Genomic DNA, 24,159 nt, shown 5'->3' with positions numbered 1-24,159 from the left:
CCCTGACCCTTCCTGATCCTCCCAGACCCTTCCTGACCCTCCCTGGCCCTCCCGGATTCTCCCCGACCTTCCCTGACCCCCCGTGGCCCTCCCTGACCCTTCCCGACCCTCTCTTATCATTTGGTGGGTTTGGTTGGTTTTGGACATTTTTCTGTATTTTCTTATTGTTCCATTGTCTCTCTTCTGTAAACCTGCTTTACAACTACTTGTGATTTTACTCCTTAAAAGGAACCCAAGAAATGGATTCAGGGCTGTTCTCTTTAATTGGACTTAGGGGGCAGTTGCTGACCAGCTCTTGGTACACTCCAATAAAATCAAGCTTGCTTCAAATATGACCCAATATTGTAGTAGTAGTAGTCTTATTCTCACCCCCGTGGGATTAACGTAATGAAGTGTGGCCGAGAAAATCTTAAGACATTGTAACAGCTACTCTGTGGCAGGTCATTGCTTGCTGCTTCTGAGATTACACTCAGCAGAATGATAAACAAAAATTCAGTTTCGAGAGGAGAACAATGAGTTTAAAGCTTCAGACTAGAGTCTGAGCAAAGCAACTACATTGGTCAAGAGTTTTACAATATCAAAGAGAAACCTCTCTGATGGTTTAGAAAGGTAAAGGGGAAACCCGTGTTAGGATGAGATAATTTAATTTTAACTGGGACCATTAATTAGGTGAACCAAAGGGGGCTTTTGGTTGCTGGACTTAAATACTTTGATAGCTGAACCTTGATAGTGAGGCTCAGGAAGAGGAAGTGGACAGTAAGGGAGCAGATCTTGTGTAGCTTTAGGAATGAAATCTAACAGTTTTTTAGCAAGGCAGAGAGAATGCGGGAGAAGGACAAGGCCTGCCAGAGCCACATGCTCAAGTGGGCTAGAGTCCCTTAAGGGGTGGCCTTGGTGATGAAGTTATCCTTGAATCATTTCTGCCGCTATATGTAACTTCTCACCCACAGTCCTATAATTCCAGTAAAATGCACTAGTCCACCAAGTTGGGCTTTGGTAGTATCCATACTTTGGCCTGCCATGAGCGTAGGGTAAAGGTTCAAACTTAAGACACTTGAAAACCTGCCAATCCCTGGGCTCAAAACCCCAGCAATTCCTGAACTTGAAACTCCACCAATCTTGAGGCTTGCCCAAAACTCAGGACTTAGAATCTCACCAATCCCTACCTTGGAAATCTCCACACTGGAAAACTCTACCCCCACGAAACCCTATATAAGCCAGATTCCTTCTTAGTTCCCTGGTTCTAGCTGAAACAGAGGGAGCCACCCACTTGTGTCTTTTCCAATCAATGTTTCATGTGAGGTTTCTTGCGCAGTTGACATCATGGTATTCTTTGGCTACTGACTGCCAGGATACCTTTTGGAGCTGCAATGCTTCCATTTGGGGAACCCTTGGCCCTCAGAGCTGCAACACTTATTTCCCCATCTGGGATTAGTAGACATGTCTAGCACACATGTAGCAGGGCAAGTTTCGTCATGCAACAGAGGTCAAGGGCTAGTGCGTTAGGGTTAACAAAATGTATTTATTTGCATGTTAAGTTATGAAGTACTGTGATGGTTAATTTTCCAATCTAACTGGATTTGGACCCACCTCTGAATGCACCTGTGAGGGCATTTATGGAGAGCTACAACTTGGGTACAAAGACTAGATAGGTAACATCATTCCATGGTCTGGGTCTGACTGGAAAGGAAGGAAGGAGAGAGAAGGGTGGGGGATACAGAAAAACAACAAGTGTCGGCCAAACATTCATTTCCCCACAGCCTCATTTGCAGACCCAATGTAACCAGCTGTCTCACGCTCCAACTGTGCGGGTCTCACCATGGTAACTGTATCCTCACATTGTTTTAAGTCCAGTGTTTAATTCCAGTAATGTGGCCGTAATAAATACAGCTGCTCATCAGCTAAACCCTGTATACTATTTGCTTTAGGCATCTTATCTTCTTTTACTTTCAACTATATCAAGTAAAGAATTTAAGCAGTTCTCGTTTTCTTTTCTCTTAAAAACACTTTCTTAAGCAGATGACTCAATATCTGTGTCAAGATTCTTAACAACGCTGCTTTAGATTTTTGTTTGGCTTTGTTCCTTTTTAAATTTTTGTGGTTTCCCTCCAACCAAAGACTAAGCATGGGCCAGACCTAGGCCCACCCCCTCACCCCCTCACACATTTATAACAGATGTACAGCTTAGTCTTCATGCAAGCCCCCCAACAATGTCCCTGACTCTGTTGCCTGCCTGAGGATCCCATTCCCCTAACTGGACTGCCTTGTCTGGTCTCAGTGGGAAAGGATGTACCCAGTCCTGGAGTGACTTGATGGGCCAGGATGAGGTGATACCCAGAGGGACCTCCCCATTCTCAGAGGATATGGGAGGGGAAATGATGGGAAGTACCATGTGAGGAGAAGAAGCCCCAAGACGGGGAGGGTTGTGATCAGATGTAAAGTGAATAAATAATTAATGAAAAGAAAAATGTAAAAAAGAGAGTGTGTGTGTGTGTGTGTGTGTGTGTGTGTGTGTGTGTGTGTGTTTTCTTGGTGCAGAAGTTGATCATTTCAACATATATACATAATGGCTCTCTAATAAAATATTGAGATTTAGGATGAACAAATATTTTCCCCATGAATATTTTGGCATAGTTTTGGGTAGTTGGTACTCTCACCCAGGTGTGATGGGGCACATCTGTATTCCCTGCTACTTGAAGACATAGGCAGTAAGATTGCTTGAACCCAAAAAATTTAAGTCCAGTCTGGACAACATAGTGAGTCTTGTCTCAAGAAGAACAAGTCTTGATAGTTGCAAGGTCTTCAGCAATGGATGTCTTAGAAGATGCCAACCTCGAAGAGAAACTTTAGGAGGTATATATATTTTTTGTTTGTTTGTTTAGTTGGTTGGTTTTGGTTTTTCAAGACAGTGTTTCTCTGTGTAGCCCTGGCTGTCCTGGAACTTGCTCTGTAGACCAGGCTGGCCTTGAACTTAAAGATAGGCAGATATGCCTGCCTCTGCCCCCTAAGCACTGGGATTAAAGGCATGAGCTAACAGTTGCCAGGCCTTAAATAATTAAAAAAAAAAAACAATGAATTTGAATACATAATATAACAAAAAGGATATGACCATTTAAAAATATTTGTTTTGTTTGAGATGGTCTGTGTAGCTATTGTAGTGCATGCTGGCCCTGAGCTTGTGACCCTCTTGCCTCAGCCTCTCTAGTCTGGGAATGGATATAGGTGCGCATCATCACATCTGCCCATGTTGAGAACACCTTTTGGGAATGAGTTCTTTAATCAATTTTTCTTTAAACATGTATCAGAGTCACTATTATTTTTATGTGTAATAATTAAAAAATCAATCCATGCTATCACCGGCTACACTGGCTGAGGCAGTCTCCCTGCCCCCGTGGCTATCCCCATGTGGTGGTTCGCCATGCTTGCTGCTGAGGTGCAGTTTCCAGTCACCCAACCCCTGCAGCTAGGTGCTGCCAAACCGCTCAACACACCCAAATGTCCAAAGCTAGCTGGGGGCGCACTCTCACCAACCCATGCTCCTCTGCAGGTACCTTTCCCCTAGAGCTCAGTTGAGTCACAGCAAATGGAAAACACCAGACTGTCTTGGTTTAGAATCAACAGATAACACAACTCCTGGGTGCAGAATCTATCACCCTAAACTCATTAACTATTCTGTTAGAAATCTTCCAGTGGCAGATTCTGGGTGCCCTCCTCCTGCATTCCCTTCCTCTTCCTCTCTCTTACTTGGAAGGCCCACCTGCTACTTGCCCCGTGATTGTCTTCTAGTCATCCTTATTATGTAATTAATTAGGGGAGAATTCTGCTACAATTATTTTTATCTTATTTTACAGGAACACAGTGGTAGTTTGAATGAGAATGGCCCCTGTTGCCTAAAGTTTGAATACTTGCTTCTCATTCGATGGAAGTTTGAGAAGGATTAGGAGGTGCTAGCATGCTGGAGGAGGCTTGTCAGCTTTCTCTAGTGTTTCTCTGTCTACTGCATATGGATCACTATGTGAGCTCTCAGCAGCTGCTCAGCTGCCTACCTCCACACCTTCGCTCTGCCACTGTAGGCTCCAGTCTTCTGTACCCACAAGCCCAGTTAAACACTCTCTCTCTTATACGTTCCCTTGCTCACAGTGTTTTGTCACAGCAACAGAAAAGAAACTTAGACAAAGATCTTAGTAGGCTATTTGTGTGTGGGGTTGGGAGTGGGTGGATGGGGGAGGGGGATTGGATGAGAAAAATTCTCCATAGATTCGGGTATTTGAACACTTGGTCTTCAGTTGGTGGCACCATTTGGGAAGAGTTGGGTGACACAGCCTTCCTGAAGGACGTGTACCGCAGGGCCAGTAGGCATTGATAGATTAGAGCAGTGGTGCTCTCACAACCTGAGGGTCGTGACCCCTCTGGCAAACCTCTATCTTCAAAAATATTTACATTGCAATTCATACCAGTAGCAAAATTACACACACAAAAATAATTGTATGGGGGGGGGGCAGTTCACCACAACATAAGGAACTATAAAAAGGGTTGCAGCATTAGGAAGGTAGAAAACCACAGGTATAGTGCTCACCCTACCCAGTTCACTCTCTGCCTCATGCTAGCAGTTGAAGATGTGGTGGTCTCCAGCTGCTGTGCTCATCTGCTGCTGTATCTTCATACTATGACAGACTCTCATATAACCCTCTGACACTATAAGCCATGATAAACTCTTCCTCCAGTATACTGCTTTGGTCATTATGTTTCATGACAGGAACAGAAAAGAAGCTAATAACACCTTCCCAATTTTCAACTAGGTTTACAACCTGTTTTAGCCCTCATTAAAACAAATAACCCTATCCCTCCAATCTCACACCTCTTTCTGTCCCCAAATTGGAAGAATACATACTAAAATATTATAAAATAATTGCAGTGGTCTAGGCGGTGACTTGTATTTCAAAATTTCTACAGCAAATAGAAGCAAATAGAAAATGAATATGAGGGAAGTCTTTAAGATGAAAAGATAATTACGGAATTCATTGGACACATATATCTAATCAAATTCATTACATAGTCTGCATTATATATGAGGATTTATGATAGGAGGTATGGGGAAGACCAAAGACATCCTGGATGGCTTCAACAACAGGAAGTTATATTTCCTCACAGTCCTAGAGGATAGAAGTCCAAGATGAGGGTGTTAGAGAGATTCGGTTTCTCCTGCACTCTTCTCCTTGGCTTGCGGATAACTGTCTTCTTTGCATGGCTTTCCCCGGTGGTTTTGCATCTTTATTGTCTCTCCCTTATAAGACACCAAGTCCTCTGGTATTAGGGCTAGCCCTATGATGGTTTAATCTTGACCATTTCAAGAGCTCTGTTTCCAATACAGCCACGTGGAGTGTTAAGGTTTCAGTAGAAGGTTAGGAGTTTCTAGCTTCTCTGAAAAAAAAATATTTGCACCTGTGAGTTACATGTGAAATGGATTCAGCAGGAAGAGACTTTGGAGGGAAGCATAGTCAAATGGTAACACGAGTGGTTTAGGAAAGAATTTAGGAAGAACAAGAAGGGAAACTGTATTACCTAATGATTTCAGTTTTTGTATCATTTTTATCCTGATTTCTTTAGTGGTACTTTAAAAACAAAACACAAAAAACCCTGCCATTTCCTGTAGTTAGAGGTACCTGCAGCTTACATCTTTCTGCTGCAGGTTAAATCACATTACTTAGCACAAGAGTCCATCCCCATTTACAGGGCATCTGATGTACGCTGAGCAGAGGTAACTCCACGGTGATGCCACTGGGCTGTGAAGATGTCCAAGTCAGTGGCTGCCAATGGCCCAGCAGTTCTACCTGTAAGTGGAAACAGGGACAACAATGTACAAATGTTCCCTAATGGAGCACTGTGATGTCCACTTCCTAAGGAGTCAGAGATTCTAAAAATGTACTTAAAAAAAAAAAGAGCTCCATTTTTACCTTTAGCGCTCACACACCATTTTACATCTTACTCCCCTTGTTCCCACATTACCCGAAAGACGTGAACAAACGTGCACAGATTGGGAAAGGAAAATGGAATGCCAGAGTCAGGGTGATGCTCGAAGAGAGGATGGGAGATGGGAAATAACTGGGAGCAATCTGGCCAGTTCAGGCCTGCCCAGTTCTTACACACAGAGGAACGCCTTCCTTCTCCCGGGTAGCTATGACTGTCAGATTTTCCAGTGATGCCCACTGGTCAGTAGTGTATTAATTCAACCAATGATAGCCATGATTGGTCTGTAGTCTTGGTCTTGCTCATATTAAGTGAATTCTGGACATACTCTAGGGTTATTTGAACCATAATACTTTATCACATGGAAAAACACAAAGTCCTGAGTTGTAATTATTGTATTTGTTAATGCCAAGCAAGACATAGGCTTAAAAATATAAAAACAGTGCCATATCAAGGTTTGGAGGCTGTGCTTTAACACTGGATTTAAAACCCATCTTTCAGCCCGGTCAGCCTCCAGAGTTAGAACTAAGATGTGCAAGGGAGACTGTAGTGGCTATTCCTGGTTGTCAGCTTGACTGTGTCTGGAATGAACTACAATCCAAAATTGGAGGCTCACCAGTGATCCTAATCTGGAGGCTGGGAGATAGAAGTTTCTGACCTGAATCTCGGCATGGACATCGTGAGGCATAGTGGCTATGAATCCAGATTAAGACAGGGAGATCTCTGAGTTCAAGGTCATCTGGGATTAAAGGTGAGCTGGCACACACCTTTAATCTGGGCTACACCTTCTGCTGGAGATCTACATAAAGATATTGGAAGAAGGAAGCCCCTCTCTCTCTCCTTCGCCTGCTTGCGTGTGGGACTGAACAACTGCTAGATCTTCAGACTTCCATTCACAGCTAATAGTGACCATTGTGGGGAGTTGGACTACACACTGTAAATCATCAACAAATTCCTTTACTATACAGAGACTACCCATAAATTCTGTGACTCTAGAGAACCCTGACTAATACAGAAACAAAAAAGGAGAACCACAGGACATTTCACTCCAAAGACACTATCAACTTCTAGAAAAGGGCCCAAGATATATACAAGATATATACGGGGCACTCCATTGGGTCTGATGACGGCCTTACATAATCCCAGAAGAATGACATCTTCCTTTGATTCGAAGTGTCCTTGGTGTGGTGTTGGTGGAATGTGATGGTTTGCAAATGGTTGACCTTGGGGGTGGCATTATTTGGAGGTGTGATCTTGTTGGAGTAGGTGTGTCACTGTGGGTGTGGGCTCTAAGATGCTTGTCCTAGCTGCCCGGAAGCCAGTCTTGTCCTAGCGGCCTTCCATGAAGATATAGAACTCTCAGCTTGTCCTGTACCATGCCTGCCTGGATACTGCCATGCCTTGATGATAATGGACTGAACCTCAGAACATGTAAGCCAGCCCCAATTAAATGTTGTTTTTTTTTTTTTTATAGGAGTTGGTCATAGTGTCTGTTCACAGCAGTAAAACTCTAACTAAAACAGGGAGGCAATTAACACTCTTTGAAAAACTCACTTTCAGTGAATAGAGTGAAGTTCAATGGCACAGTAACTGTACAGAATGGTGCTATTTTACATCATTATGCGTAGAGGTACCATAGCTTACACGGTCAGTTTTCTTAGAATTTCAAAACATTGGGACTAACCAGCCACTGGCCTTGCTTTGTCTAAGTCGCCTTAAAGTAACTTTTCCTAGGTTCATGAGGTTACTTGAAGGTTTCCCCTAGACGTTAAAACAAGCTATGTTCTCCCCCAGTGTAGTACTCATCAATTTAAAGGAACAGTCAAGATAAAATTCATTCTTACCTCTGTTTCCCCCAGACTACCTATGGGTTGTCCAAGAAACAGCTTTCCAGAGATGGGCCATTTAAGAAAAATAGCATAGACTAATTTCTTCTCGGGTTTAGATGTGTACCTGGTTAGAAAAAATAAACAAACAAAAACCCAGAATAGTAACAAGTTATATCCCATGTTTGTCCGTATTTATGGGTCATGTCTGGAATTATTTTACAGATACTTGTCACCACTAGTAAAATAAAAAAGAGCCACTTCCCCCACTTGCATGGTATGAAAGGTGCCTCCCTTTCCAGCCCTCCAATATTAAAAACAGGTTGCTGTTTTGTTTTTTTGGGGTGTTTTTGTTTTTGTTTTTTGTTTTTTTGCTCTGTCTCATGCCATAGCCTGCCTTAATCTGTAACTCAGGGGAGCCTTGAACTCAGGACAGACAGTCCCGGTGTCTTTGCCTCCTCAATGTTGGCATTCCTGGAATGCTGTCATGTCTGCCTAAAAGGAAGTTTGGGGAGGCGCTTCATGAGCTGACATCTCTACTCAAACTGCTCCCATGGAGCTGAGAACAGTGTGGAAATAAGCTAACCGGAGCTGCACAGCTTTCCACTTCCAGATAGACAGAGTGCTCACTACTCGAGATGCAACGGAAAGCCAAGCGCGATTCTTGTTTCTATGTGGCTAAGGCTAGAACGGAAAAGGTAGACAATCACACAAATGAAGTGTAAGTTCAGAATCACAATATGAAAGAAAAGAAAACATAAAATTGTGACAACTGTTTTTGTTTTGTATTGTTTTAAGATTGGGACATCAGACAGCTTCTTACTTAGCCCAAGAGTCACAGCACACAGGAGAACAGTGGAAAATCATAAGGGGACACAGAGACAACCATTCATTGTTCACGAAATTTCTCAACAATACTTATCGGAATCTGTAAACGGTCCTCAGTGTCGTCAGGCTAGAGATACAGCATCAAACAGTCCCTGACCTCACCCGCACACGTCCCAGTGGGATAAACAAGAATGAGCAAATGAATGTATGCGAAGTCCTAAGCACGGGAGCACACGGATCTAATCCCAGCACTCAGAGAGCTCTCTGAGAGTTCCAGGGCAGCCAAGACTCCACAGAGAAAACAAAACCACGCAGAAGAACGAGGCCCACTAAGGTTAGAAAGACTAGGCCTTGGGCTGAACACTGAGCAGAAGAGTTAGGCACCATCTCTCTGAGAAGGCAGCCATGAAACCCGCAGAACAGGATGCTCTGTGAGATGTGGGAAAGAAAGCCTTCCAGGCTGAGACACAGGTACAGAAGACACAGAGCACTAGTGTGCTTGGCCTGCAGACATAGCAGCAGGAGAGTTGGGGAGCAGGGAGAGGGAGAACCAAGGTGATCAGAACAAGCAAGGACCAGATTTCCTAAGGCCAAGACCCCCCCAAGGCCTCACTTTTCCCTTGAGACTGGACGTCTTGGAGGAATTTGTGTACAGGAGAACCCTAAGCCAGGCATGACATCAGCCTGGGCTATGTCATGACATGCTAACAGCACAAATAAATCAACAGTTTTCTTGATTGCTCTCCTGAGATTATAGGGGCTGGAATCTGGCTCAGTCTGTAAAGGGCTTGTCTCACAAGTATGAGGGCCTGTGTTTCAAAATCTGAACACAGTGGTACACCTCTAGTCTCAGCCATGCAACATGAATCCCTGGAAACTCGGGGGCCACCCATGGGGTGAAGCTCTAGGCTTCACTACAATAAGAGAAGCTAAGAGAAAGGTGGAAGGTGTCTGAAGACAGACCCCAAGGTTGCCCCTCTGATGAACTCATGCATGCTGTGCATATGTGTATATTGTACCAGCAAGATGTTCAGATTCCCCAAATGAGTAATAATAGAACATAAAGGACAGGCCAGAAATAGGATTAGTCAAGAAGGTACTAGAATAATCCAGGGGTGGGACAATGGGGAGCCATCACAGAGAAGGTGAGGCAGCCAGAGTCTATACTCATTTCAGAAATCAAAACAGTAGATCTGATGGTGAATTGCTGTTTGAATAGTTTGAGTGAAAATGGCTCCCACAGGCTCAAAGGGCACTCTTAGGAGGTGTGGCCTTGTTGGAGTAAGTGTGGTCTGTTGGAAGAACTAAGGCAGAGGTTGGCATCTGGAATTGGAGTTTTGCTATGATAGGCCGGACCCTGCTTTTGTTTGGAGGAATGTGGACTTTGGAATTTTGGATTAGAAAAGCAGTGGATTCCAGAATTCAAGGCCAGCATGGTCTACAGAGTGAGTTCTAGGACAGCCAAGCTTAGGCAGTGAAGGACCCCATCCAAAACAGAAAGCTGGTGAAGATGCGGTTGAAAAAAGGGACCACGGTCCAGCCTTAGCCAGGAGCAGAACTTGGCAGCTTTGGCCAGGGGATTCTGGCTTTAGAGTCAAGGATGCAAAAAGGAGGTTATGGAATCTCCCTCTGTGGTTAAGGCAAGCTGCTGGGGCCAGGCATGTGGGCGGGGGGTCCCTGCATGGAGGCCCAGAGAAGCCATCGTGTGTAGCTGTGAAGGTGAAGCCTTAGAGACCCCGCGATGTTGGAAACGCTAGAGTTGTGGAGAAAAGCTGCCAACACAGGTTAGGGACAGCCAAGAGAAAGAAGTGTGATGCAGTCATCAAAGCTGAAAAGAATCGGAGATTGGAAGAGTGCCTGGGTATCAGACATGGAGATGCAGTTCGGAGTTTGCCCTGCTGGCTTTTGGTCTTGCTTTGGCCAAGTATTTTCTCACTATGGTCCCTTTCCTTCCATCTGGAATGGTAATGTAAATACTGCACCATCTATTGTTGTAACTATGTGATCTTTTTTATTTCAAACTTATTATAGGGGATTATAGTTTGATTGCCATGAGTCTCAGAAGAGACTTTGAAACCGAGTTGAGACTTTGATAGAGTGTGTATGGGGACTTCTGAAGTTAGACTGACTGCAATTTTACATGCTTAGATGGCAACAAGCCAGTGGTGGCCAGGGAGTGGAATGTGGTGGTACTCTTAGGAGGTGTGGCCTTGTTGAAGAAAGTGTGTCACTGGGTTTCAAAAGCTCAAGCCAGGCCCAGAGTCTCTTTCCTCCTGCTGCCTGCCAAGCCGGATGTAGAACTCTCAGTACCTCTCCAGCACCATGTCTGACTGCATGCCACTATGCTTCCCGCCTTGATGATAATGGACTAAACCTCTGAACTGTAAGCCAGCCCCAGTTAAATGTTTTTCCTTTATAAGAATTGCCATGTTCCTAGTGTCTCTTCACAACAATATAAACCCTATCTAAGACAGTTGTGAATATAGAAGAAAGGCAGGTTAAAAAATCGCCAAATTTCAGGTGGAGAATTAAGCTGGACACTGAAAAATGAGAGGCTGGAAAGATCAGGTACAGGCGGGTGGCATGGAAACCTGAACCAAGTGAATTCTAGAGATAAAGAATTCTTCAGCTAGAAACAATGTTTACAAATTGTTCTGCAAGACGTAGTATTATGAATAAACGGAGAGAATGGAAAGGTGGGTGGAGACAAGGAGGAACTTTTAAAGATAAAATAAATCACACGCTTCTGCGCGGGCAGACGGGAAAGAAAGGAGGAGGCTGGAGATGAGGAAGTAGAACGGCTTGCTACTCCTTGCCTGGAGGGCTTGGGATGTGGAGGAGAAAACGCAGGCTGGGTTAAGGCCAATTGTGAGCTAATTAGACATTGTACAGATGTGACTGCTGGTGTACCACACTTAGCTGTGGCAGTCTCCTGCAAGTGAGTGTAAGAAAGGGAAGGAATAAGGGACACATGAGGAATTCATTGTAGTGACAGATCACTACACCCCGTAATCAAGTCCCATTCTCTACCCCACACCCCGCTCCTGTCTCTGTGATTTTGAATACTCTAGGTACCTCATCAATAATATTTGTCTCTTTGTGACTAAGTCACTTCATTTCAAATGAATTCCTGAAAATTTTTTGTGTTGTAGCATTTCCTTCTTGTTGAGGTTTGTTCTGTTGCTATGTACTGTAATGCTGTATGTACTGTAATTGGGCCCCGAGATCTGGTTACCTCAGGGACAAGGAGGTCCTTGTCCTACAGCCTGTAGCTGGGCAGAAAAGAGGGCTGGGGCCCGGGGGTCTGAGAAGAGACCAAGTGGAGGGCAGAGAAGGAGAAAAGGAGAGATATCATGGGGTAAGAGATCATGAGAACTGGCCACGAGGGCTGGTCAGTTGGAGTAAGAGAGGCCCAGGTGGAACATGGCAAGTTATAGCTCAAGGTTATTGAAAGGGAAGTAGACAAAATAGTTTAGAGGGTTGATATCTGCCCATCTCCAGTGCTTTAATATAAAGGTTTTGTGCCCTTTATCTGGGAACTAAGTGATCAAATGTGGGGTAAAACCCCCAACTAATTTTAACTACAACACCTTCCTTTTCAGAGCTGACTAATATACACGGTGTATATAACAATGCACACAGCTTAAGCTTAACTATTCGTAAGTGGACTCCATTGCTCGACACTTTAAGTATCTAGGGATATAGTTCTTCTGGTATCAGTCTTATGCATATATCCTCGGAGGTGGAGTGGCTGGGAGGCGGGATAATTCTGTTTTAATGTTTTGAGGGACTGGCACACTGTCCATCACAGCTGCTGAGATTTCAGATTCTCATTACACTGGAGTGTATAGAAATTCCAATCTCTCCAAGATCATCAGCTGCCCTTTTTTAAAGGGTAGTTATGCTAAAGGACATGAGATGACTTCTGGCTGTGGTTTTTATTTGCATTTCACCTGCAGTTCCTTAATGTGACATTAAGTATCATTTCTGGTGTTTCTCCACCGTCATGCAAATCTTTCCATCACAGTCTGTCTCTGCAGGAGCAGACATTACTTTTATTTTACCATTTTCTCGGAATCTTCTCCTGGCTAGCTTATTTACTGTTTACTTTGCCCTTAGGGACCTCTTGCTTGCCAATTTGGTGGAATATGATATTGCCAAGACTAGGAAATTTACTAGTGTCGAAACACGAGTCCATTCTACATTAACTACTTGATAATCTTCAGTTACCTAAATGCCTTTCAATTTTGTAACTGGTAGTTTAGCTAAATAGTGCCTACGACTAGGGGATATCTAGGCACTATTTAAGCAGAATTTGATAAACATTATGTTCAATAACATGACAATTCTTATTCCTTCTCTTTGTATTTGAGTCAAGTTGGAACACATGCGGTCATGCAGCAATAATCCAGTCCCTCTTTTTATCCTGCTCTCTCTCTATACTGAGTGCTTTCCTCTATCAAACAGTGCTCGCTAACCAGGAAAACGTACCACACATCCGGAGTGACAGTGTCATTCTGAGACCTCCAAGTGTGTGTTTCATAAATAGCTTCCCCGTTGACCTTCAGCCAGGTTCCCATTTGCCTTAATCGCTCCTCAAAAATGACAGGAATGGTGCCGTCTCCCGTGGGACCAATATTCATCAAAAGATTTCCACCACATGCGACTGTTTCCACAAGTTTCTAAATAAATAATAAAATAAAAATAAATACAATTGAAATAGAGAAAAATTAAGACTAGTTTTGAAATATAAACTTTAATCAATCTATAAATATAATATATAATATGTTACACATATATAATACATTATACATACATACACACACACACACACACACACACACATATATACATAAAATTTTATAGTAAAACACCCACAGAAAGTAGTGTCTTGAGTCTGTGGCATTACACAATCCCAACTATAAGGGAAAAAAAATCCTGTAACTCTCTCATTATAAGAATATTCCAGAATAATAGTTCCACAACATATTTTACTGTACCTTCACCAACTCTTCAATTGTAAGATAATCACTGATTTCAGCTTCCCGCCTGTAGCCCCAGGAGAACTTATCTATTGTCATGCAGTTTTCCCATTTGTGTGGCAAGAGATAGCCAGGATTGTAACGGTCACTGCAAGTATAGTAGCCACCATGTTTGCAGATAGACCCGACTCCCCAGCGATCATTGGTGACTACTGTTTTCCGAACTGGGCTGAAATGAAAAGGACAGTTTCCCTTTAAGAGAAAGCATTCTTGAGACAGAGGGCAATGTCACCACAAACAGATCTACCTACTCCTGACTATAAGAAAGCAGAAAGCCTTTGTTTCTAAAACCAAATAGATCTGTGATGACTGGAGTCTGAACTCACATTCCAAATTCTAGGCCTAGAGCAAATTCCTCAACCTCTCTGAAGACTGAATTCCTTCACTATTGTTTTAGGTCCTCATCCTATGATTGGTGCCTCCTACTGGAAAATCTCTGAAAAAATTGAGTGTTGTCATCATGCAAAATACACTCCCCAATTTCTTATGTCTGGTGGCTCAAGTAGAGAGAAGGGGACTCTAGCTACAGGGGCAGTTATGACTCACAAATTAAAGACGATGGTCCCAGTCATGTCTTGATCCTGGGATTGTTAAATTGATTACACAATCAGTTTGGCAGTGTTTGACATATTTCTGATCATTTTTACTAAATACTGACCAAGGTAATATGCATGGCTTATAACGATTTGGTCCTGTCACGGCACAAATGAGCACGGAACCACAGGAATGTAAATGCTGCTGTACACACACAGTAGGAATGTTTAAGACTAGTCCAGGTGCATAAAAGTGTACAGACCTTTCATTATACAGCCAGGCTAAGAAGCCAGTGCTGTTCCAGTAGTGATCTGGCGCGCCCCCATCTCCGTCTGACCACAGGACTTCAGGCTGGTATCTGTTCACCAACTCATAGAGCTCAGGCAATGTCTTAGAAACGGGAAATCGCTGCTTTTGGAATGAGCTGGACTGATCCTCCAGAAAGAGCGGATGGAACCATTCAAAAAGAGAATAGTACAGACCAAAGTGCAAGCCAGTCCTGTTCCTCACAGCCACCTCAAGCTCCTTGACAATGTCCCTCTTTGGCCCCTCATCGACTGCATTCCAGTTCCAAGAACGGTCTGAGCCCCACATTGTAAAGCCTGGAAAGGGACGGCAGACAGCCCTAGTTACCACCTTGACGCTGATAAACTTCAACCCAAGAGAACACCAAAACAATTCAGAATGAACCCACAATTCACCGCCTCCCCAAACAACTGTTTCTTGGCCCGCTTTGCGTCCTGGCTTGCATGCATCTGGACCAACCAATGGGAATATAATTAATGTGAGGCTGGGGGTTTTCAGATTCTCAGGATGACTGTAAGAGCTGTACACTCCGTCTCCAGTCTCAGAAGCTGAGGTTCTTGGGGAACAGTCTAATGTCATGGTGTCTGCCACATTTCTGGCTACACCCACCAGCTGATTGTTAGCTTAGCATCTAAAGCAAAATATACACTCAACAATAGTGGTCTGTAAGAGAAGCACACCTTCCACATCTATCACACTGAGCAATGCTCGCCACTCGATTGTGCAATTCCCATGTGTCTTCTGAACCAATGGGTAAGGTCTATCGCTTGCATGGGTTTCACTACAATGTGATTCTCAGAATATTCATGAGGACAAGAAGTAAATTTCCGTGGCTTGATAATTAATTTAAATGAAGGGAGTACATTTTACCTCCCTCATTATGGTGATTTCAATATGCTTGGCTCATGTGAAGTGGCACCATAAGAGGGTGGCTTTGTTGGAATAGGTGTAGCCTTGATGGAGGAAGTGCATCGCTGCGGGGTGGGCTTTGAGGTCTCCTGTGCTGAAACACCACACAGTGTGGAATCAGAACCTCCTCCTGGCTGCATGCAGAAGAGAGTCTACTTCTGGCTGCCTTCAGATCAAGATGCAGAACTCTCCACTTCTTTGGCATCATGTCTGCCCACATGCTGCCATGTTTCCTGCCATGATGACAATGGACTGGACCTCTGAAACTGTAAGCCAGCCATGATTAAATGTTTTTCTTTATAAGAATTGCCTTGGTCATGGTGTCTCTTTGCAGCAGGGAAATCCTAACTAAGACACCCATCTTACTCTAAAGCCATAAACATGGATTTTACTCTTTAAAGTCCCCCAATATTGACCGTCCTAACAACTGAAAGGGTAAAGCAAGCAGCACACAGCATTATACAAGCACTTGGAAATAATTTGTATTTCAACAGGAATTGGCTCCTAGGTTGTTCATTATCCTATATAAAATGTTAGAAGACATAGATAACTAAGAGGCTGAAGAACTAGTATAAAGTCCATGAAAATTTCAGCACGTGCCTTGGGTCATTAAGAACTGAGGTAACATTAGCCAGGGCTTTCTGGTCTTATGGACACTGGGTGGCTATAGCAGAAAACTCTATTAATGCAGGATTTTTGTGCTACCTTAAGTTCTTTTGATGTTTCTGGGCATTATTGTAAATCTCTAACTCTTTTCCCTTGGGGCCTCTGTCTTCTTTCATCAGTAGCAACTTACCCACTGCTTGCATATCTAAAAGTTATGCACAAAGCACAGCCAACTGTGAGAGTCAAGCTTAAGGCAGCATGAGCGTAGATGCCATGATGATTTTAAAGAATGCATTCAAGAACAGAAAGGGAGCCTGACGCACACCTTTAATCCCAGCACTCAGGAGGCAGGAGAAGGTGAATCTCTGAGTTCAAGGCCAGCCTGGTCTACAGAGTGAATTCCAGGACTGCCAGGGCTACATAGAGAAACGCTGTCTCAAAACAGCAACAACAACACAGAGAGAGAGGGAGAGGGAGGGAGAGAGAAAGAACAGATGGACAGATGGACAGAAAGGAAAGTGCAACTATACTATACTCACTATATAATATATGTATGTATATAGATGGACAGATGGACAGAAAGGAAAGTGCAACTATACTATACTCACTATATATGTATGTATACACACACTCACTCACTCACTCACTCACTCACTCACTATACTCATTCTCTTCAACCAGCTTTAAATAAATCTAGTTATTTATTTAAATGATGTCTAAATTAGGGTTTCATTGCTATGAAGAGACACCATGACCAAGACAAGACTTAAAGCATTTCATTGGGGCTGGCTTACAGGTTAGAGAGAGGTTCAGTCCATTATCATCAGGACAGGAAGCACAGCAGTTTCTAGGCAGGCATGGTGCAGGAGGAGTCCAGAGTTCTACATCTCCATCCAAAGACAGTCAGGCGGGACTCCTCTGCACTGGGCATATGACCTCAAAGTCCACCCCAGCAGGAACACACTTCCTCCAGAGAGGCCACATCACCTAATAGTGCCTCTTCTCATGGGCTAAGCATATTCAAACCACCATAAATGGTTAAATGTGTACATAGAAATTGTGTCCATCTTTCCTCTCATTCTGTGAAACCAGCTGTCTGGATCCATAATGTTTCCAACTTAAGCGGAAACATCACTATCCACCTATGGCTATTCTGAGAAACCGGGTTTCACAGGACGGCCTTCCTTTAATGTCTCCATCCAAAAGAACGACCTTACATTTTCTAGCCCTTGTCAGCATATATCCTATGTGCCCTACTTACCTTCGTGATGTTTAGAAGTGAAGACCACATATTTGGCACCAGAGGCCTGGAGAATATCTGCCCACTGGTTTGCATTAAAATACTTGGCTGTAAATAGCACTACAAAATCTTCATACTTAAAACCAGGAGCATAATTATTGTTCATAAAGTCCACAAACTGGGGTTTCTTCTCCTTTTGCCAATACCACCTGTGGCAGAAAAAAGAAAGAGCACATGACCACACAAACACAGATGCTTAAAGTAATTCCTGGCTTTACCCAGCCTAGTATGAAGAATATGCACAGATTCTCTCCGCTTCTCTCTGTCCTGGTGGGTTTGCATTAAGGACAGCTTATGCAAACTGAATCTCTGGCCATATTCTCTGTCTTTTCCTTTGTGTAGTCCTCCTGTAACCCAGCCACCGATTCTCCAAATTCCCCACTTTAAGTCATGATATCATCTTTGCCTTCACACACTAGCTCACTGTGGAACTTAAGTGGCTAAGATTTCAAGACAAGACGACATACCTAAAACATAACTTGCATCGGTCCTAGTCAGTAACAGAAAACATTTTGGGTAGATAGGGAGAAACATTTCCAAGGGCCGGGCAGTTCCCACAGTTGGCACGGCCTTTGCCTGCCTGAGATTAGATTCAAAGCCCTCACAGGCAGCAAGCAGCTTGTCGTCTATCAGACCCAAAGTCACATGCCTACTTCAGAAACATCCCTCACCGCAACCCATGCTGGCTGGTGGATCAGACAGATAATGGGATCTCCTAGTGAAGAGAGAAGCTGGCTTTCAGGTTAGCGATAGTTAAAGAGTGAACAAGTTTGTGTTGCCTGTCTACCGTCATGTGACTATGAAGATACTGTGGGGTAATATATCTCTATTATTGCCCCTTTGCTCTGCTTTGGGTTTTTGATGCTTTAGCATTCAAGGATCTTCACGTCATAGCTGAACCAGGAAGCATTTATTGTAAATTTTCTGATTTTCTTTTTAATTACATGTGTGCGTGTGTGTAGGCGTGTGCATGTGAGGGGGGGGCTTTGGGAGCACGAACCCCCCCCCCCGGAACCAGAATGACCAGATGGTTGTGAGCCTCCCAGGGCGGGTGTGAGGAGTCAGACTAAGGTCCTCTACAAGAGCAGTGTCTTAGTTAAGAGTCTTACTGCTGTGAACAGACATCATGACCAGGGCAGCTCTTATAAGGACAACATTTAATTGGGGCTGGCTTACAGGTTCAGAGGTTCTGTTCATTATCATCAAGGTAGAAAGCATTGCATGGTACAGGAGGAGCTGAGAGCTCTACATCTTCATCTGAAGGCTGCTAGCAGAATACTGGCTTCCAGGTAGCTAGGATGAGGGTCTTAAATCCCACACCCACAGTGACACACCTATTCTAACACGGCCACACTTTCTAATAGTGCCACTCCCTGGGCCGAGCATATACAAATCACAAGCAGTATGGGCCCTTAACCAGTGAGAAATTTCACCAGCCCTTTTGAAAATTCTTCAAATTCTGGGACTGGTACTCCCTCAATCACGCAGGCATTGCCACTGCTATAGGGAGGCCCACCTGCAGAGTGCCTAAGAACTCCGGTGTGAGTTTGTGTGTGTGTGTGTGTGTGTGTGTGTGTGTGTGTGAGAGAGAGAGAGAGAGAGAGAGAGAGAGAGAGAGACAGAGAGACAGAGAGAGAGAGACAGAGAGAGAGAGACAGACAGAGACAGAGACAGACAGAGACAGAGACAGACAGAGACAGAGAGAGACAGAGACTGCCACTGTCTGGGGTGACATAAAGCCCAGTGTGAGTGTGTGTGTGTGTGTGTGTGTGTGTGTGTGTGTGCGCCCGCGCGCGCGCGCGCCCGCGTCCGTGCCCGAGCCCTTTGGGCAAAGGTATGCACTTACCAGAACCATTCACTACCAAAGCTGGGCACGGAGAACACTCCCCAGTGGATAAAGATGCCGAACTTGGCCTGGTCGAACCAGGCTGGCAGCGGGCGTCTGTCCAGAGATTCCCAAGTGGGGTCATAGCTAAGGGCTCTCGTGACCCCCCAAGGCCTCAGGAGCGGCAGCAGCAGCAGCGGCAGAAGCATCAGGAACCCCAGGCGCATGCGCGCCAGCCTGGGATCCTCGGGGGAACCGCCAGTCACCAGGGAAGCCGGGAACCTTCTCTGTCAGCCGCAGAAGCTGCCTAGCGCTGGCCTTCCGGCTTCTGCTAAGTGTACCCTGCTCCTGTCACCTGACCCAGACCGGTTTGGTCAGATGACTACTGTGATCTGGAGTAGGGAGTGGCCAGGAGTTTTAATGAGCTCTGGTTACTTAAGGACCCCAAGAAGGTTGCATTACTCAGGTGCACAACCAAGGAAGTCAGTTTTTGCCCACCCTCCTCATTTTTAACAGCCCTTGGCTCTGTTTCCCAGTCAGATCTGATCTACTTAGCCAAGACGCCCGGTTTGTCTGCTGTGAGACAAAAACCTAAAGGATGGTCTTTGACCCACGACCTCCCTCCCCAAGGACTCCTAACAGAAAACTCTCAAGAGGTCACCTCGACCACCAGGCCCTGGTGGCTTTATGTGTCAGAGCTGTCTGCCCTACCGTGGGACTGGAGCCTGAGACAGGAACTTCGTGGGCTGCTCAGGGCTTTTGAGGAAGCTCCCATGGCTCTCAGCCTTTGGGTCTGCCTCTGCCATCCTCGAATTTGTAGCCGATGAAATCCCAAAGTTTGGGTTCAGCCAATCTGGGTTCGGGTCCAAGATTTTACATTTCTACTCAGGCTCTTGTTATTTCTGACTTTGGTTGTTGGTGGAACAAACTTTTCTGAGAAACTGCGTTAGGAAATAAGGCAATCTTAGTTGAATGAATGTTTAAGAAGTTTGTATAGAAGGAGGGTTTGGGAACCTGCTGGGGTGGCTGAGTGCTTGCCTAGAATGCAATAAAACCAGAGTAGTGGTCAACACAGCAGTGTGGAAACAGAAACAGGAGAATCAGAGTTCAAGGTCATCTTCGACTACATAGAGAGCTACATGAGACGCTGTCTCAAAAATCAGGAAGGAAAAAAAGGAGAGGAAGGAGGGTTGGAGGGAGGAAAGGAGGGAGGGAATGAAAGTACGATCTGGGAGCCGTAGTTCAGTAATAAATGTCCTAGAGCTGTGTGTGTGTGTGTGTGAGAGAGAGAGAGAGAGAGAGAGAGAGAGAGAGAGAGAGAGAGACGGAGACAGAGACAGAGAGACAGAGAGAGACAGAGAGACAGAGAGAGACAGAGAGACAGAGAGAGAGGAACCTTCAGGTAGACTTAAAGAAAAGGAGCCAGTCACTTAGAATAATCATCAAAGTTACATCTTCAGGAACTGTATCCTAAAGTTATTTAAATGCCATTGGCCTAAAGCCGGAATCTCTACTGCTTCCGCTTTGGCAAAACCCTTATCCTTTTGTGGTACATTTCAAATGCCACCTCCTCCAGGATGCTCTGTGCCATAACCACCCCTCCCCCAATAACATCCCACTTCCTCCCAAGTGCCTCCATAGGACACCGTATCCTAACCACTAACACAGGAGTCCACAGGTGGTTTCAGAGTTGGCTGGCTAGAGATCCCAATCGCCTTAGACTGTGAGTTCCTTAAGAACACTTACAATCTCTTCCTGGGTGCCATGCTTTTCAGGGCAGCAGAGCCTGGCACAGAGCAACACTTACAATGTGTTTTCTGGAGTTGTCAGTGTACTGCAGTTCTCCTTGCTGAATGAACCAAGACGGAAGTGACACTAAGTAACTGTTGCTTGTGGTTCCCTCTTCTGCACAGCTAGGAGCAACAGAAGCCACTGTCTCCCCACATGTGTCTCACCAGGACCCCAGCACCACCATAAGAGACCTGGCAGAAGCAACTTACAGAAAGAAAGGTTTCCTTTGACTTAATGTCACAGTGTGTCTGTTGTGGGAGTAAAGGAGGTGGCAGGGGCATGGCTCCTGGAAACACTGTATCCTCAGCCAGCAAGTGGACAGCCATTAATGCTCAGTTCATTATCTCCTTTTAATTTTTCTCTCAGACCTCAACCTACTGTATGGTACCACTCACAATTACCACAGGTTTCTCACTGCAGTGTTTTGAAGAATAGCCCCCATTGGGTCAAATGTTTGAATGCTTAGTCCACCGTCAGTGAAACTGCTTGAGATGTCTCAGGAAATGAGACCTTATTGGAGGAGATGTGTCACTGGGGAGGGGTGGGCTTTGAGGTTTCAAAGGCCCATGCCATTCCTAGTTAGCTTTCTCTTTCTCTGCTTATGGGTCAGATGTAAGTTCTTAGCTATGGCTCCATTGCTGTCTGCCTGCCTGCCTGTCTGCTTGCCTGTCTGCCTGCCCGTCCTGCTTTCTGCCCCTGTGGCCACTGTTTTAGAAGGGGCTACTGTCAATGTGATGAAACACCATAACCAAAAAGCAAGTTTCGGAGGAAAGATCTGAAGTCAGTCCTGTGCAGGATCCCTGGTTGCTGGTTCAGTCTTTGTAAGCCCCTCTGAGCCGAGGTTGGTTGATTCTGTGGGCTTTCTTGTGGTGTCCTTGAACTCTCTGGCTCCTATAGTCCTTTCTCCCCTCTTCAGCAAGATTCCCCCAAGTCCACCTAAAGTTTGGCTGTGGGTCTCTGCATCTGCTTCCATCAGTTGCTAGGTGAAGCCTATCTGATGATAATTGGCGCAGGCAATAATCTCAGTATGGCAGAGAATCATTAGGAATCATTTTCTACCTAGGTCTCTGGGCTCTCCAGCCTCTGGTTCCCGGCCCTCCTGGCAGTATCAGGGATAGACATGAGACACCCCAGTCATTGGTTGGCCACTCCCACAATTCTTGCACTACCTTTACCCCTGGACACCTTGTAGGCAGGAAAAAAAAATTGTAGGTCAAAGGCTTTATGACTGGGTTGGCATCACAGTTCCTCCACTGGAAGTCTTGCCTGCTATGACCTGATCTTATGGAGACATTTTCTTGAATGATGACTTTAGTTTCTCTTAAGTTGACATAAAACTCTCCAGCATAGTCGTCTTCTGGAATAATGAGTCCAAGATTAAATGCTTTCTTTTATAAGCTGCCTTGGCCATAGTGGTTTATCATGGTGATAGAAAAGCAACTCAGACACCCACCTCGAGGACGGCCAACCCACAGACCTGCTCTGAGGTTTGTCTCCTAGGTGACTCTAGATACTATCAAGTTGAAAATCAATGTTAACCATCACAGTTAGGTTCAAAAACTCTGATGAGCCATGAACTACCACTGTATTGGTCCCAGTTTCATTCAAACTAATGACAGACCAGTCTTAAATCCCCAACACAATCTAATCTTTCAGGGGCTGCTGATCACAAAGGCTTAGCTGAGCAGAGCAACAGACCTGCATCTTATTTTTTCCCTAAGCAAGGGTCTGTTCAGTGAATACAAAATACCCTTCAATTTTGTGTCATATGCTGGGTGAGGTCCAATTATGGTGACAGTGCTATACCAGGTGAACCCCGTGCAACAAAGTATCTTACCTTCTGGTGATTAGCATGTTTAAATTACTGTAGTATTTCAAGTTAAATCTGACCATCAGACCTGAGCTCCTAAAATGCCCTTTATATTATTTATTTCATATCATCATATATAATAAATATACTATCATATATATCATACCTTATATATTATATCACATATACATGATATATGATATATTAGGCCATTTATATAATTTTATATGAATGCAAATAAATATTGAATTAGTACATACAATCTTATCCTAAAATCATACTCAATAGGAAATACTAAAAATATCACAGCCCTTACTTAGTGCCCTTGAAGATGCAGGGAAGCCCTAAAATAGCAGGTTGGGAACTAGAAGCCTAAGTTTATAAGGAACATCAAATTGTATTGGAAATGAAAAAGAGGAAGAGGTTCTAGTTGGGGTGTGTGTGTCTGCTAAATGACAGAAGAATGAAATCTGTGATATGTTTGGAATGTGGTCCTGAGTCAGCAAGAATGAGCAGAACCAGCTGGGACACCAGAAAAAGTTCTCTGCCGCGCCTCTCCAATGAAGTGAAGATCAGGGAGACCGATGACAACCCTATGGGCTCTCCAGCACTCCAGACTTAATCTTGCTTACCTCCATTGCAAGGCTAGGTATTCAAGTGTGCCATCACTGTCTGTTGAGACCTATTTATATTCTCTTCAAACATGGGTCTCGCCTCAGCAAAACACCACCATGTGAGTCTGCATCATGTGACACATCCAGAAATTTCCACTGCAGCCCACCCGCTGTAGACTCCGTTTCATCTTTTGAGGGCTAATGCTTTACCAAGCTAGTCTTTGTGCTTAGAGCCTCTGCTCACTGAACAGAGGACCAAGGTTCATTGAAGCTTCTACTCCGCCCTTGCAGATGCCAAAGAGGATCACAAAAATCTGAAAACATCAGATTCTCCAGGTATGATGCATGCTCATTAAAAAAAAGAGGGGGGGGGGCAAGAGCATTGGATATTAGTAGGGAACACAGCTAAGGAGTCCTGATGTGACCTTGTTTGGCAGATATCACCTCGAGATGCCAGATGGAAGAAATGTGAGGGCTTTGTCCCTCTGTCAACAGATAAGTCACTCAGCACAACCTGTTGACAACTGTGGGTAGGCAGGGGAACTGGGCAGGATAGGTTGGAGGTTGGTGGATGAGGGGTAGTTCTTGATAATTTTTGTTGCTGCCAAGAGGAAGCAGTGCCCATTACCATCCTTGGAGATGTCACCAGTTGGCTGAGGGTGAAACTGATATTAGAGTGAAGCTCTGCAAGATCCATTCTGGAATTGTGTTTGTGATCTGGATGGCAGCCACCAGCCAGTATCAGCACTTCCCAGAACTGCTCTGAAGTGGGCAGTGGAAGAAATGACAGCTGACGTCAGC

The 24,159-nt window shown here is 44.5% G+C and overlaps 1 protein-coding gene across 3 annotated transcripts; it reads right to left on the bottom strand.

Annotated features, from left to right (window-relative positions):
- Nucleotides 1-1,502: 1,502 nt before the first annotated feature.
- Fuca2 (fucosidase, alpha-L- 2, plasma) lies at nucleotides 1,503-19,968 on the bottom strand. 3 transcript variants are annotated; one of them, XM_006512827.4, is made up of 8 exons: nucleotides 19,165-19,968; nucleotides 17,280-17,467; nucleotides 14,460-14,799; nucleotides 13,622-13,832; nucleotides 13,113-13,303; nucleotides 7,812-7,920; nucleotides 5,675-5,831; nucleotides 4,910-5,421 (listed from the first exon to the last, which is right to left on the bottom strand). In XM_006512827.4, exons 1-7 carry the CDS (start codon nucleotides 19,368-19,370, stop codon nucleotides 5,691-5,693), a joined length of 1,386 nt encoding a protein of 461 aa, XP_006512890.1. In that variant the 5' UTR covers nucleotides 19,371-19,968; the 3' UTR covers nucleotides 4,910-5,421; nucleotides 5,675-5,690. The 3 variants fall into 3 exon arrangements, with proteins under 3 accessions (NP_080075.2, XP_006512890.1, NP_001317127.1); NM_001330198.1 differs by having other exon boundaries at nucleotides 5,664-5,831; nucleotides 19,165-19,510; NM_025799.5 differs by having other exon boundaries at nucleotides 1,503-5,831; nucleotides 19,165-19,510.
- Between the last annotated feature and the right edge of the window lie 4,191 nt (nucleotides 19,969-24,159).

The sequence above is a fragment of the Mus musculus genome, chromosome 10 (genome assembly GCF_000001635.26).
Source record: "Mus musculus strain C57BL/6J chromosome 10, GRCm38.p6 C57BL/6J".
Taxonomy (NCBI): domain Eukaryota; kingdom Metazoa; phylum Chordata; class Mammalia; order Rodentia; family Muridae; genus Mus; species Mus musculus.
The sequence above is the reverse complement of the archived record's forward strand: the minus strand, read 5'-3'. Positions and strand labels throughout refer to the sequence as shown.